The following is a 12940-nucleotide window of genomic DNA, read 5'->3' as shown; positions in this document are numbered from 1 at the left end:
ACAGGTAGACTTGCTCAGCTGTGAAGTGTGGTAAAGTAGATGAGCCATCTGAGTTTTCTCCATTTTCTTTTTTTTTTTCTTTTTTTTTCTTTTCTTTTCTTTTTTTTTTTTTTTTTTTTTTTGACAGGCAGAGTTAGACAGTGAGAGAGACAGAGAGAAAGGTCTTCCTTCCGTTGGTTCACCCCCAAATAGCTGCTATGGCCAGCGCGCGCCAACCTGAAGCCTGGTCTCCCATGCGGGTGCAAGGCCCAAGAACCTGGGCCATCCTTCAGAGCACTTCTGGGCCATAGCAGAGAGCTGGACTGGGAGAGGAGCGACCGGGACAAGAACCCGGGGTGTCGGTGCCGCAGGCGGAGGATTAGCCTAGTGAGCCGCGGCGCCGGCCGAGTTTTCTCCATTTTTCTAACAGCATTTTCTCCGGCCTGACTACCGTCAGCGGAGACTCACCGCAGCCCAATGAACTGGGATTAAAAGCTGTGCGCTTGTTCTTGACAAACATCACCCACAAGTTAGACCTTTAACCAGTCGTGTGAAATACTGAGGTTGGAAATAGTTGGGCGTCCCGGCGTCCAGAGGCTTGGCTTGCGTCTGTGCCCCCTTGCGTAATTCGTCCTATGGGATCCGTCTCCCCATCTGTAAAACGGGAGAGGAGGAACGGCCACGGCGTGGCGGGGAGGAGCGACGGGCCTTAAGGATCAAATGCAAACCCCAAAGCTTGGCACGCACCTGCGAGCGCGCGGCAGCCCCAAGCTGCGGTTCCCCGCCCCAGCCGGCCTCCAGCTCTGCGACCTGCACGAAATATATGCTCGGCATTTGGTGAATGAATAGCAGAGCCGGGAGCAGAGGCTCCGCTGCGATCTGTTCAGGCCCTGGGTCCAAACGCGGGGCGCGGCTGGATTCCGCCTTCCCTAAGGCTGGGCGGGGCTGGGGCGCGCAGCAGCGCACGCTTCCCGCGCTCGGAATCCCTGCGGGGCAGGGACTCCGCAGGGCGAGGCGCCCACAGGAGGGCGGCAGAGGCTGGGTGCCCGCTCTCCGCTCCCCAGAGCTCGGCGGCTGGGAGGATCCCGGACTCCGCCCTGCCACTCCTCGTTCCTCTCCTCCTCCTCCTCCCCCTGCTCCACCCCTCCACTCGCCTTCCTTTCAGTGGCTTCCCTTCCTCTGCCCAGAGCCCCGGGCAGGAAGACAGCCGCCCGCAGGCTAATTAGCACGCCCTTGGCCTGCCCGCGCCGGGCACTCTTTAGCCGCGCAACTCGTCCGCACGGCCGGAAAGGCAGGCGTCGAACCTTCTTCACGGAGGTCCGTGACTCCAGCAAGGTCACGCAGCAAAGTCAGCGCTAGAACTCCGTCCCGTAGACCCTAATGCCGAAGCCTGCACGGCCTCCCAGAGCCTCGAGCGCACGCAGCCTGTCAGAACTGGAGAACTTGGGTTACCAACTTCACCACTGGCAAGGGGTGGGGCCAGGCCAGAAAGACAAGTTTAATCTCTGACCGGGAACAGAGGGTCGCGGGAAATCCTGGGGCGAGGACTCCCCGGAGCTCCGCAGCCAAGTCTGCGCAGCGGGCGGCGGCCGGGCTCGGCTTCCTAGCGCGGGAGGGTGGAGCCCCGACTCCCCGCGGGGAGCGCAGCCGCGCCTCCCGCCCTCTCCCCGACCCCGAGCCCCCAGCCCTCTCCCCACACTCGGTCCCTACCGTGCCAGGGCAGTTCGGCAACACCACCGAGCGCGCGGCCTCCCAGGGGCTGCGTGGGGAGCGGTGGCGGAGCGCCAGGCTCCGTCCCGGGCCAGACCGTGCGGGGCGGGGCCGCTCCCTCCGCCCCTTCCCCGGCAGGCGCGGGGGAGGGGGGCGCGCAGGGGACGCCTCCCCGAGTGGTCGCTGAGCCTAGGCCAATGAGCGCGCGGGCAACCACGATGGAGGCTGGGGCTGCCGGGAGCGCCTGGGACCCCTGCCGCCGCCGCCGCCGCCGCCGTGCCCCCGCGCCCCCGCGCCCTCGGGGCAGAAGGGGTGACAAAGGCGCGGCGCGGGCGCGAGGGCATGGAGGCGCCGCTGGCCCACGCTGGCAGCCCGAGCTGCGCCCCTCGCCGCCACTGCTGCACGGCGAAGTTTGCCGGCTGACTCGGAAAGTTGCGCCCGCGCTTGGCCCCCGAGCCGCGTCCGGCCTCCGTGACTGTCCTGCTCGCCGCCACCGCCGCCGCCGCCGCCCACCGCGGGGTCCCGGCTCCGCCAGCACCCGCAGCCCCGCCTGCCGGGGGCATGTGAGCCACCGCCTCCCCCAGAGGCCGGGCGGGCTCCACCGGCCCCGCCGCCTCTCGTGGCAGCCTGCGATCGGGCGAGGGGCGCGCCCCGGCCCCAGGCAGCCGGGTAGCCATGGGCATCCAGGGCATGGAGTTGTGTGCCATGGCCGTGGTCGTGCTGCTGTTCATCGCCGTGCTCAAGCAGTTCGGTATCCTGGAGCCCATGTCCATGGAAGGTAATGCGGGGCCACCTGCCCTCCGCCGAGGGCTGGCGATCTGCGGGGAGGGAGCAGCTCGACCCGGTCCGCGGGGTCTGGCGAGGTGCGGCCCCGGGGGCTCACGCCGCACTGCCCTGCTCTGGAGCTCTTAGCTGGGGTCTTAGGGGGTAGAGGGGACGGAGCTGGCTCTCGGGGTGGCTGGGAGCGAGGTGTTCGGTAACACCTTGAGCGGCGTCCCTGGCCATCATAGGCCCGGGAGTCCCTGGTGAGTACAGGGGGCTTGGGCCGCAGGCTCATAGGAGATGGTGCAGTGTGATGATGACCGATGATCGGAGGGACCCTGAGCCCAGGGTGCGCGGTGGCTGGGAGTGATTTGAGCCCATGCAGAGTGCTGGTGCCTCCCCCTTCGACCCTCATCCCATATCTACTTCCCCTCTGCAGAGAAGGTTCTGGCCTGTGGGCTCCGTAACCAAATCCTCGGTCACCACATTTCCAATGGAATAAAATATTAACTGAGCACACAGACGACCTCTTAAACCAGAGCCGGAAGGGCTCCTGGGACTCCTGGCCGGTGCCCTTGTCGCTGCTTCCCAGCCGGTTGGTCCCATCCTGCCGCTTCTGGGCAGGTTAGGAGGAGGGGCCCCTCCGTGGCACACTTGCTTCTGAAGGGGCCCTGGACTGCCAGGGATGTCACTTCCCCTCCCTCCTGTGCCCCCCTGTGCCTCTGCACTGTGGAGAAGGGGCCTGACTCTGGGCACCTCTGCTGCCCTCTCTCAGGTTGCTTGGGCATCCTGCCTGCCTGCACTGTGCTGATCTTGCCAGGCTTCAGTTCTTGGGACTGAAACTCAAGGGCCTAGGGAGGGGAGAAGGAGAGTCCAGCGGCACCCCGGGCACCAGCGTGTGCAGGGCTGCGGGGGGCGGGAAGGGGTACAGGGCCAGAAAGATAGCCCTCCCTCATTCTGCCTCTAGCACTCCTGCCGGCTGTCACCTGAAGTCCATGGCCACCTGCCCCACCGGGTTCCTGTACAGCTTTTTTTCTAAGTGTGTTTGTGAGGCCCAGAGAGAGCACCCTTGCTTATGGTGCTTCCCGGGGCTGTCACCCCAAGCGTTCCATTTCACGTGGGGGAGCAAAATTGCCCCAGCTGGGCCTCCACTGGACTGCAGTGGGGAATCCATGACAGGTGCCTGGGACTGGGGTGGGGCGGGAAGGGACCAGCGCTCCACACTGCTGTGATCCAAGGCCTGCGCCTCCTGCAGGGCCTTTGCCTCCTACCCCTGCTCATCCTTCCCCTGTCTGGAGCCTAGAGTGGGCGAAGCGGGTTGTTGGTGCCAGGGCAGCCATGACCTGTCCGTTGCTCTTCTTTGCTTTCCTGGGCCCTCCTGGGACCACCAGGGTCCAGAGCACTGGCCAGGGCTGAGAAACCTTCCTAACTGAGCCGAACTCACAGGTGTGGGGCAGCCTGGGGTTTGCCTTGTAATTTTTCTTAAAGCTTTTATTTATCTATTTATTTGAGAGTTAGAGTTACAGACAGACAGGGAGAGACAGAGAGAAAGGTCTTCCATCCGCTGGTTCACTCCCCAAATGGCTGCAACAGCCAGAGCTGAGCCAGGAGCTTCTTTTGGGTCTCCCGTACAAGTGCAGGGGCCCAAAGACTTAGGTCATCTTCCACTGCTTTCACAGGCCATTAGCAGAGAGGCTGGAAGGGAAGTGGAACAGCTGGGACTCAAATCGTCGTCCATATGGGATGCTGGCACCGCAGGGGGAGGATTAACCAACTGTGCCACAGTGCCAGCCCCCTTTGTGATTTCTAAAAAAGGATTTCCTTACAAGGTGGAGAGTGCCCAAGACAACAGACAGTTCTTCGTTTCTGATATTTGTGCCTATTTGTGCCCCTTGGAGTTCAAGACTCTTGACACAGTTAGGGGTGGGCATAGAGCCTCCGAGCCAGCCACGTCTGACCTGGGATCCTGGTACCCTCCCAAACGGCCTGTAAAGCCCCCTTAACTGTTCTGAGTCTCAGGGTCACCCTCCATAAGTGGGGCTAAGGGTCACTCCTGCCCTAGGGCCATGGCTGACTTGAGCCAATCCGCGGGGCTCTTGAATTGCCCCAGCACCATTCTTAGTGGGTAATGCATGTGCAGACTATGCAAGCCGTTGCTGATGGCTGTCACCAACAGCTACTCCTGACAACACAACCACACCATAGTTGAAAACATAACACACAGCCCCGCCCCCAGCCCCACCCCCTGCTCCTGCTTGGGTCAGCGTGGGAAGCTATAGGTTCTGGATGCTGGTGCTGGTGGGGAGTGGGGCCCTCTGAGGGCCTGAAGTGCCTGTTGGCTGGGCCATGGTGTCTCAGAGGTGCTCAGATGAGCATCTTCCGTGCTGTTGCGGGTGCAAGAGGCGCTGTGCTCACAGAGTTCTCATCTGGGAGAGACCAGAGCTCGGATCCCCTGGGCATTGTTAGGGACTAATGGATCTGGGTTCTAGAGATGCAGCCTTCTCGGAGGAGATGCGGAAGTCAGGAGGCCTACCTGCCTGCCCGGGGCCCCTGCCCGTCTGTCTCTGCTAGACTCTATGGGAGGGGTCACCATCTCACTTTCCACGAGCAGGACCCCCAGCCCTTACTCCACACACAAGGAGGCCAAGCCGGGGCGCACTGACCGCCAGGGCTCAGGCCAAGGCCAGCCCCTCTGACTGCAGGTGGTGGAGGTGGGGCTCAGCCTGTCTGTTTAGCCAGGATGTCTCCGTCCCTGTGCCCCATGGGGTATTGTGGGGGAAGGAGCCGCTGGGTGTCTGCTTGCCTTGTATGGCAAAGGCACAAGAGCCTGGTGCCAGAGGGACAGCCCAGGGGGCTCTCAGAGGGATGCCACTGTGGCTTTGGGACCTGGATCCCCGGCAGCTGGGCCAGGGGGCGGGGTCTGCATCCCGGGACCCTGGCTTCTCTGAGTGGCTTGTGACATTCAGCATTTGACAATGGAGTCTCTATGGAGACCCTGAAATCCTAGGCACGACTGAGTATAGTTTTGCCTGCAATCCTGAAACACGATTCTCCAGGGGGGTTGTGTTCCCCAAAGCTCCAAGGCTCCCTCTGAGGCTCCCCACTGAGCCGTGGTGGCAGGTGCTATGCCCCAGCAAGGTCTTCATCATCCATACTCACCCTGCTCAAGTTTTCTTCTCTTTTTTCATATGGGATGTTGGTATTGCAGGCGGCAGCTTTTTTTTTTTTTTTTTTTTTTTTTTTTTGTATTTTCTTATTTATTTCAGTGTCTGAGTTACAGAGAGAGAGAAGGAGAGACAGAGATCTTCCATCTGCTGGTTCACTCCCCAAGTGGCTGCAGTGACCAGGCTGGGCCAGGCTCAAGTCAGGAGCAAGAGCTTCATCCAGGTCTCCCATGTGGGGTGCAGGGGCCCAAGCACTTGGGCCATCCTCCTTGCTTTCCCAGGTGCATTAGCAGGGAGCTGGATCAGAAGTGGAGCAGCCAGGACTCGAACTAGTGGCCATACAGGATGCTGGCACTGCAGGCCGTGACTATAACCGACTGTGCCACAGCACCAGCTATGAGTTTTCTTTTTAAAGATTTTATTTGAGAGGCACAGAGAGACAGACCTGCCATCTATTTGTTCACTCCTCAAGTGGCTGCAATGGCTGGGGCTGGGCCAGGCTGAAGCCAGGAGCCTGGAACTCCACCCAGTTCTCTCACATGGGTGGCAGGAACCCGGGTACTTGGGCCATCTTCTGCTGCCTCCCAGGTGCACTAGCAAGGAGCTGGATGAGAAGTGGAGCCTCCGGGACTCAAACAAGTGCTCTGCTATGGAATGCTTGTGTCGTTGGTGGGGGCCTAACTCTCTGTGCCACTATGGCCCCCTCTTGAGTTTTCCCCCACAGCTCCGTCTCTGCTAAAGCACTGGATGTCTTGGTTGCATTCTCAGACTGCGACCAGCTGCTGCCAGATGCCAGCCACCCAGGGGCAGGGACTTTTTCGGGTTCACTGTGGTACCGCGCCCCGCCCGCCCGCCACCGCCAGGGTCTGGAGCAGTGTGCCTGCAGCCCAGGAAGGGTTTGTTGAGTTTGAGAGGGGAGCTTGCTTGCACAGAGGGAGAATTGGAGCTGCCTCCTGCCCGTCCTGCCCCGGCCCTTGCTGAGCCTGGGGTCAGGTCCTGTGAGAGCCGCTGACCAGATGGGACAGGGTAAGAGCAGTCAAGTACAGAAGCTGAGAGGTGGGGGTGGGCGGTGGGCAGGGCTACAGGTGGCTGGGCAGAATGAGTAAAGAGCTGCAGCCAGGGAGGTGGCTGCCTGCTGGGTTGTGGGGGCTGTGAGTCCTCACCAGGCCATGTTCTCGTCATTGGAGGGTGCCCCACCCACCCCCAGACCTTGAACCCTGAGTCTGTGGGTAAAATCCAAACATGGAGTTTTTCTTTTTAATTTTTAATTTTTATTTACTTATTTGAAAGGCAGAGCAAGGACATGGAGGGAGACAGAAAAGTCTTCATCCACTGGTTCACTCCCCAAATGGCTGCAACAGCCAGAGGCTGGGCCTGGCAGAAGCCAGGAGCCAGGAACTCCATCCTGGTCTCCCTCATGCAGGGGGCTGGATCGGAAGCAGAACAGCCGGGACTGGAGCTGGCACCCTGATATGGGATGCTGGCATCACAAGCGACTGTGCCACAATGCCGGCCTGACACTGCAACTCCTAGGAGCTTGTGGGGAGACTCTTTGTAAGGCCTTGAGGACTGGTTTCCCGGATGGGTTTTGAGGACCAGCAGGTCAGCATCACAAAGGAGCTTGTTAGAAATGTGCAGATTGCCTGTGCCCCAAACCTACAGGGTCAGAAACTCTGGCCATGGGGTCAGCCACCTGGCTGTTAACCAGCTCCAGGCATGACCGGAACACACACAAGCCCTAGACCACTGCCCTGTCTAGGCCCAGCCTCTGTGAGGACATTGGCTGTCACTCGCAGAGGAATCCGGAGCCCCTGGAAGGTTCTGAGCAGAGGAGTGAGGTGGACCGGGATCTCCACAGGGCTCCACCGGGATCTCCACAGGGCTCCACCAGCTTGTGCGCAGTGGGGAGTGGGAGGCGGCTGAGGAGGCACGGGGTCCTGCTGAAGGCACCTGCAGCCGTCCCGGAGAGGGGGACACTCGGGGGAGGGGAGAAGTAGGTTCTGCCTGCTGGTACTTCAGAAAGCACGTGGGCTGATCACATCTGGGTAGTTGACAGCCTCCTCTTGGTCATTACTGGCTGGTCAGAGCCCTGGAGCCCTCTCTTCTGTTTGCCCAGAAAATACGTGAAGTCTTTGGGAACTGCGTCCCCCCAGGCAGTGTGTCATATGAGGAACTTAAGCCTTCTACCTAGTTCTGAAAGGAAATGAAAAAAAATTTATTTTGGTGTAAAAATTTTTGACCTTGGGCCGGCGCCACGGCTCACTAGGCTAATCCTCCACCTTGCAGCGCCGGCACACCGGGTTCTAGTCCCAGTCGGGGCACCGGATTCTGTCCCGGTTGCCCCTCTTCCAGGCCAGCTCTCTGCTGTGGCCAGGAAGTGCAGTGGAGGATGGCCCAAGTGCTTAGGCCCTGCACCCGTATGGGAGACCAGGCTAAGTACCCGGCTCCTGCCATCGGATCAGCGTGGTGCGCATTGGAGGGTGAACCAACGGCAAAGGAAGACCTTTCTCTCTGTCTCTCTCTTTCACTGTCCACTCTGACTGTCAAAAAAATTTTTTTTTTTACCTTACAAACAAGGGGTCTTTGAAAAGTTCATGGAAAATGCCTCTTGTGATAGAACTATGCATGGATTTCAAAGTGTTTCTAGGCACCAAAATAAACTTCTATCCCATTTTCCCGTGAGCTTTTTGACGTCCCCTTGTGTATTTCCAAGGCTGGCACTGAGGGCTTTGCCGTGGACTGTGAAGGCCCAGGGGAGGCAGCCGGTCAGCTGGAAGGTGCTGAGCTGAGAAGTCGGGGGGCACAGGTTTGTGGGGGAAGTCAGAAGTTCCATCCAGACCTGCTGGGCTGGGGATGCATTCGTTTTCTGTGGCTGCTGTGACAAATTACTACAAATGTCATGCATGAAGCTAAGACAAGACAAGTTTATTCTCTTTCTTAAATCAATTTATTTATTTGAGAGGCAGAGTTACAGACAGAGAGGGACACACAACACACACACACACACACACACACACACACAGAGAGAGAGAGAGAGAGAGAGAGAGAGAGGTCTTCCATCCACTGATCCACTCCCCAAATGGCCACAATAGCTGGAGCTGAGCCAATCCAAAGCCAGGAGCCAGGAGCTTCTTCTGGGTCTCCCAGGTCTCTTCTACTGTTTTCCCAGGCACATTAGCAGGGAGCTGAACTGGAAGTGGAGCAGCTGGGACTCAAACTGGCACCCATGTGGGATACTGAGGCTGCAGGCATAATGAGAGGCAGAGACAGACAGACAGACAGCCCCTATCCACTAGCTCACTCTCCAAATGGCCACAATGGCCAGGTTCTGCCGAGACCGAAGCTGGCAGCCTGGAACTTGATCCAGGTCCCTAACGTGGGTGGCAGGGCCCCAAGTACTTGAGCCATCACCTGCTGCCTCCCAGGATGAACATTAGCAGGGACCCAGAATTGGAAGCAAAGCTGGACCTCAAACCTAGGTACCCAGCTGTCCTAGGTGGTGGCTTAACCCGCTGTGCTGCAACGCCTGGCCCATTCGCAATCGTAATCCCCACGGGACCCTACAGCTTCCAGGGATGAAGAGTTGGACCCATGTGGAGAGCCACTGTCGTGCCGAGTACGGTGTCTGTGAACAAATCCGGATGGAGCCAGGAGCAGGCTGAGCTGTGTAGAGCCATTGGCGAGCTCTTGGTAACTGTTGGGGTGAAGCCCCGTGAGACTAGGGGGAGCCCCGAGGCAGTGGGAGATGGAGAAGAGACCAGGATCCAGGTGGGGCCTCTGGCATTGACAAGTTGGACAGCAAGAGCAGCTCAGACGAGCACCAGAGCCCACGGCCTGGAGGCTGAGGGGAGGCAGGCTCCGCGCCCAGCGTCGGGGTGTCCCTGCCGGAGGCTGTGGGCACGGCGCCTGTGGCTTCTAAGCATGGGAGGCTCCACGTCCCCTGAGGACCAGACCCACCACTTGACTTAGCAGCCCCTCCCGGCTTCTCTGTGGCACCACCAGCCTCCCTCTCCCGCCTCCAGGTCCACCATCCTGTCGCCAGTTACAGACTGGCCGGGGGCTGCCAAGGCCCTGACCTGCAGGCAGATGTCAGCCCCCTGCAGGTGCCTGCTGACCACGTCTGTCCAGTAGGGGCACGTGGAGTACATGCAGCCCGCGACCCTGAACGACTCCCCATGTCCACAGATGAAGAGGGAGTGTCGTCTGCCAAGTTGTAGCCTCTGTGATTTTTAAAACATATTTATTTGTTTATTCATTTATTTATTTGCATGACAGAAGGACACACACACAGAGATCTTCTATCTGCTAGTTCACTCCCATTGCAAATGACTACCATGCTTGTGACTGGGCCAGGCCAAAACCTGGAGCCTGGAAATCCATCCAGGTGGCAGGGATCCGGGTATTTGGGTCATCTTCAGCTGCTTTCCCAGGTGCATCAGCAAGGCGCTGGATCAGAAGTGGAGCAGGGGGCGGCGCCATGGCTCACTTGGTTAATCCTCCACCTGTGGCACCAGCATCCCATATGGGCGCCGGGTTCTAGTCCCGATTGCTCCTCTTCCAGTCCAGCTCTCTGCTGTGTCCCGGGAGGGCAGTGGAGGATGGCCCAAGTGCTTGGGCCCTGCACCCACATGGGAGACCAGGAAGAAGCACCTGGCTCCTGGCTTCGGATTAGCGCAGCGCCGGCTGTAACAACCATTTAGGGGGTGAACCAACGAGGGAAGACCTTTCTCTCTCTCTCTCTCTCTCTCTCTCTCTCACTGTCTAACTCTGTCAAAAAAAAAAAAAAAGAAAGAAAGAAAAAAAAAAAGAAGTGGAGCAACCAGGACTTGACCGGGTGCTCCTGTATGAGACACTGGCATTGCAAGCAGTGGCTTAACCCACCACGGCACAAGCCCCTCTGTGATTTCTTTTCTTTGATCCCAGGCATCTGCCTTCTAACCCTGGCACTTTATCCCATGCCTGGGGTCCTCCCAAGGATCACAGGCAGATTTTGAATGTGTGTCCCCTGCTTTGGGTGGGATCCAAGTCTTGCTGGGATGGGAGGCACCCTCTAATGGATGAATGAAGCCCAATGAGTGAACCGCTGGCACCGCCTGTGGCGCCGCCACTCCAGGTTCTAGTCCCGGTTGCTCCTCTTCCAGTCCAACTCTCTGCTGTGGCCCAGGAAGGCAGTGGAGGAGCCTAAGTGCTTGGGCCCTGCACCCGCATGGGAGACCAGGAGGAAGCACCTGGCTCCTGGCTTCGGATCGGTGCGCCGGCCATAGCAACCATTTGGGGGGTGAACCAACGGAAGGAAGACCTTTCTCTCTGTCTCTCTCTCACTGTCTAACTCTGCCTGTCAAAAAAATAAAAAATGAGTGAACCATCATCCAGACCACGAAGGAGTCGGGTCTGCCAGTCCTGACCCCCAGAGAGACAGAGGCGTGGACACCAGGTCCCCCATGGGTGGGGCCGTGAGAGCTTTCAGGGTCAGAAATGGGTTCAGAGGCCCAGAGAGGGCATGAAGCTTGTGCCAGCTGGGCAGACACTGGCCCCTGATGTCCAGACCCCACTGGGCTATGACCCCGCACTCCTCACTGTTCCAGTGTGGCCAGGCCCTTAGCTTCCTGGACCACTGTGGCGCCTTAACCTCCTTGAGCCTTGCTTTCCTTATCGGTGAGATAAGAGAAACAGGTTGTTTCCACCTGTTCATTTTGCAGCTCTGGGGGGAGCCAGAACCACTTGGCGAAAGTCAGAAGAGGAGCTCCCATCCTATGGGCGCCTAAGGGGAGGCAGAGCAGAGTGCACTGGGCTATGCTTCTGTTTGCGGGGTTGGCATTGCCTGAGTGCCAGGCTGTGCTGTCCACATCGGCCTCCCAGGGCTTGGCTTTGGCTGCTGCTTCTCTCATCTCGGCTCTGATAGCCCAAGTCTAGACTAGTGGGGGTGATTTTTCTGTCCAGTGCCCCCTCCTCTCACCTTCCCCTTCCGCAGTGGACATCTGGCAGAGGCTGGAGACTTTTGCGGGGGGCATTTAAGTTATTTGGAGGAGAGAAAGAGAAAGGTCTTCTATCCACTGGTTCGCTCCTCAAATGACCACAACAGCTGGGACTGGGCCAGGCCAAAGCCAGGAGCCTGGAGCTCCATTTGAGTCTCCCATGTGATGGCTGGGGCCCAGGTACTTGTACATCTTCTGCTTCCTTCCCAGGTGCATTTGTAAGGAGCTGGATCGCAAGCAAAGCAGCCAGGGCTTGAACCAGCGTTCTAACAGGGGATCCCAGCACTGCAGGCAGCAGCTTCGCTTGCTGTGCCACAGGCCCATCCCACGGAGACTTCCTTTAAAATATTTTTTCAGGGGCTAGAGCTGTGGCATAGCAGGTAAAGCTGCTGCCTGTGAGGCTGGCATCCCATATGGGCACCAGTTGGAGTCCCAGCTTGCTCTGCTTCTGATCCGGCTCCCTGCTAATACACCTGGGAAAGCAACAGAAGATGGCCCATGTCCTTGGGACCCTGCACTCACATGAGAGACCCAGAAGAAGCTCCTGGCTCCACTCCCAATTCCAGCTTTCTGTGGTCTGCTGCATGTGTTCCCAGGATGCACATTAGCAGGAAGCTGGGTTGAAAGTGGAGTAGCCAGGACTCGAACCAGGCACTATAGTATGGGACGTGAACATGCCAGATAGGGGCTCTTGGAGGCAGCAGGTGATGGCTCAAGTACTTGGGTCCCCGTCACTCACATGGGAGGCCCAGATCGAGTTCTGGACTCCTGACTTTGGTGTGGCCCATCCCCAGATGTTGTGGGAATTAGAGGAGAAGCCAGTGGATGGAAGATCTCTTTCTGTCTCTGTCTCTCAAATAGTTTTTTTTTTTTAATCAAGAATATTAACCTTTCATTTCTTTAGCAAAATGCTTGTTGGAGAAGGGATTAAATCTTCATTGTTAGGCCGGTGCTGTGGTATAGCAGGTAAAAGCTACTGCCTACAGCACCGGCATCCCATATGGGCACTGGTTCGAGTCCCAGCTGCTCCACTTCCCATCCAGCTCTCTGCTATGACCTGAGAAAGCAGTAGAAGATGGCCCAACTCCTTGGGCCTCTGCACTCATGTGGGAGACCTGGAAGAAGGTCCTGGCTCCTGGCTTTGAATGGGCACAGATACAGCTGTTGTGGCCATCTGGGGAGTGAACCAGCGAATAGAAGACCTTTCTCTCTGTCTCTGCCTCTGCCTCTCTATAACTCTGCCTTCCAAATAAATAAATATTTTTTTAAAAATCATCATGGCTGACCCTCAGTTATCAGTGAATGTTTTGATAGGGCAAGAATTGCCCAGAAGTAGCCCCTGGAGAAGTG

At 58.3% G+C, this 12940-nt stretch overlaps 1 protein-coding gene across 4 annotated transcripts in view; it reads left to right on the top strand.

Annotated features, from left to right (window-relative positions):
- Positions 1-12940, top strand: part of KCNIP3 (potassium voltage-gated channel interacting protein 3) — an 84767-nt gene that overhangs the window by 46582 nt on the left and 25245 nt on the right. The window contains exon 1 of one of the 4 annotated variants that reach the window (XM_017340004.3): positions 109-2467. The exons of the other annotated variants lie outside the window; for them this stretch is intronic. Within the exon in view, the coding sequence (XP_017195493.1) occupies positions 2365-2467 (103 nt within the window). The 5' untranslated portion in view covers positions 109-2364. Of the gene's footprint in view, positions 1-108; positions 2468-12940 lie in introns of those variants that run through there. 4 annotated transcript variants of the gene reach the window in all.

Source organism: Oryctolagus cuniculus, chromosome 2 (assembly GCF_964237555.1).
Source record: "Oryctolagus cuniculus chromosome 2, mOryCun1.1, whole genome shotgun sequence".
NCBI lineage: Eukaryota > Metazoa > Chordata > Mammalia > Lagomorpha > Leporidae > Oryctolagus > Oryctolagus cuniculus.
This window is presented reverse-complemented; position numbering and strand designations above follow the sequence as displayed.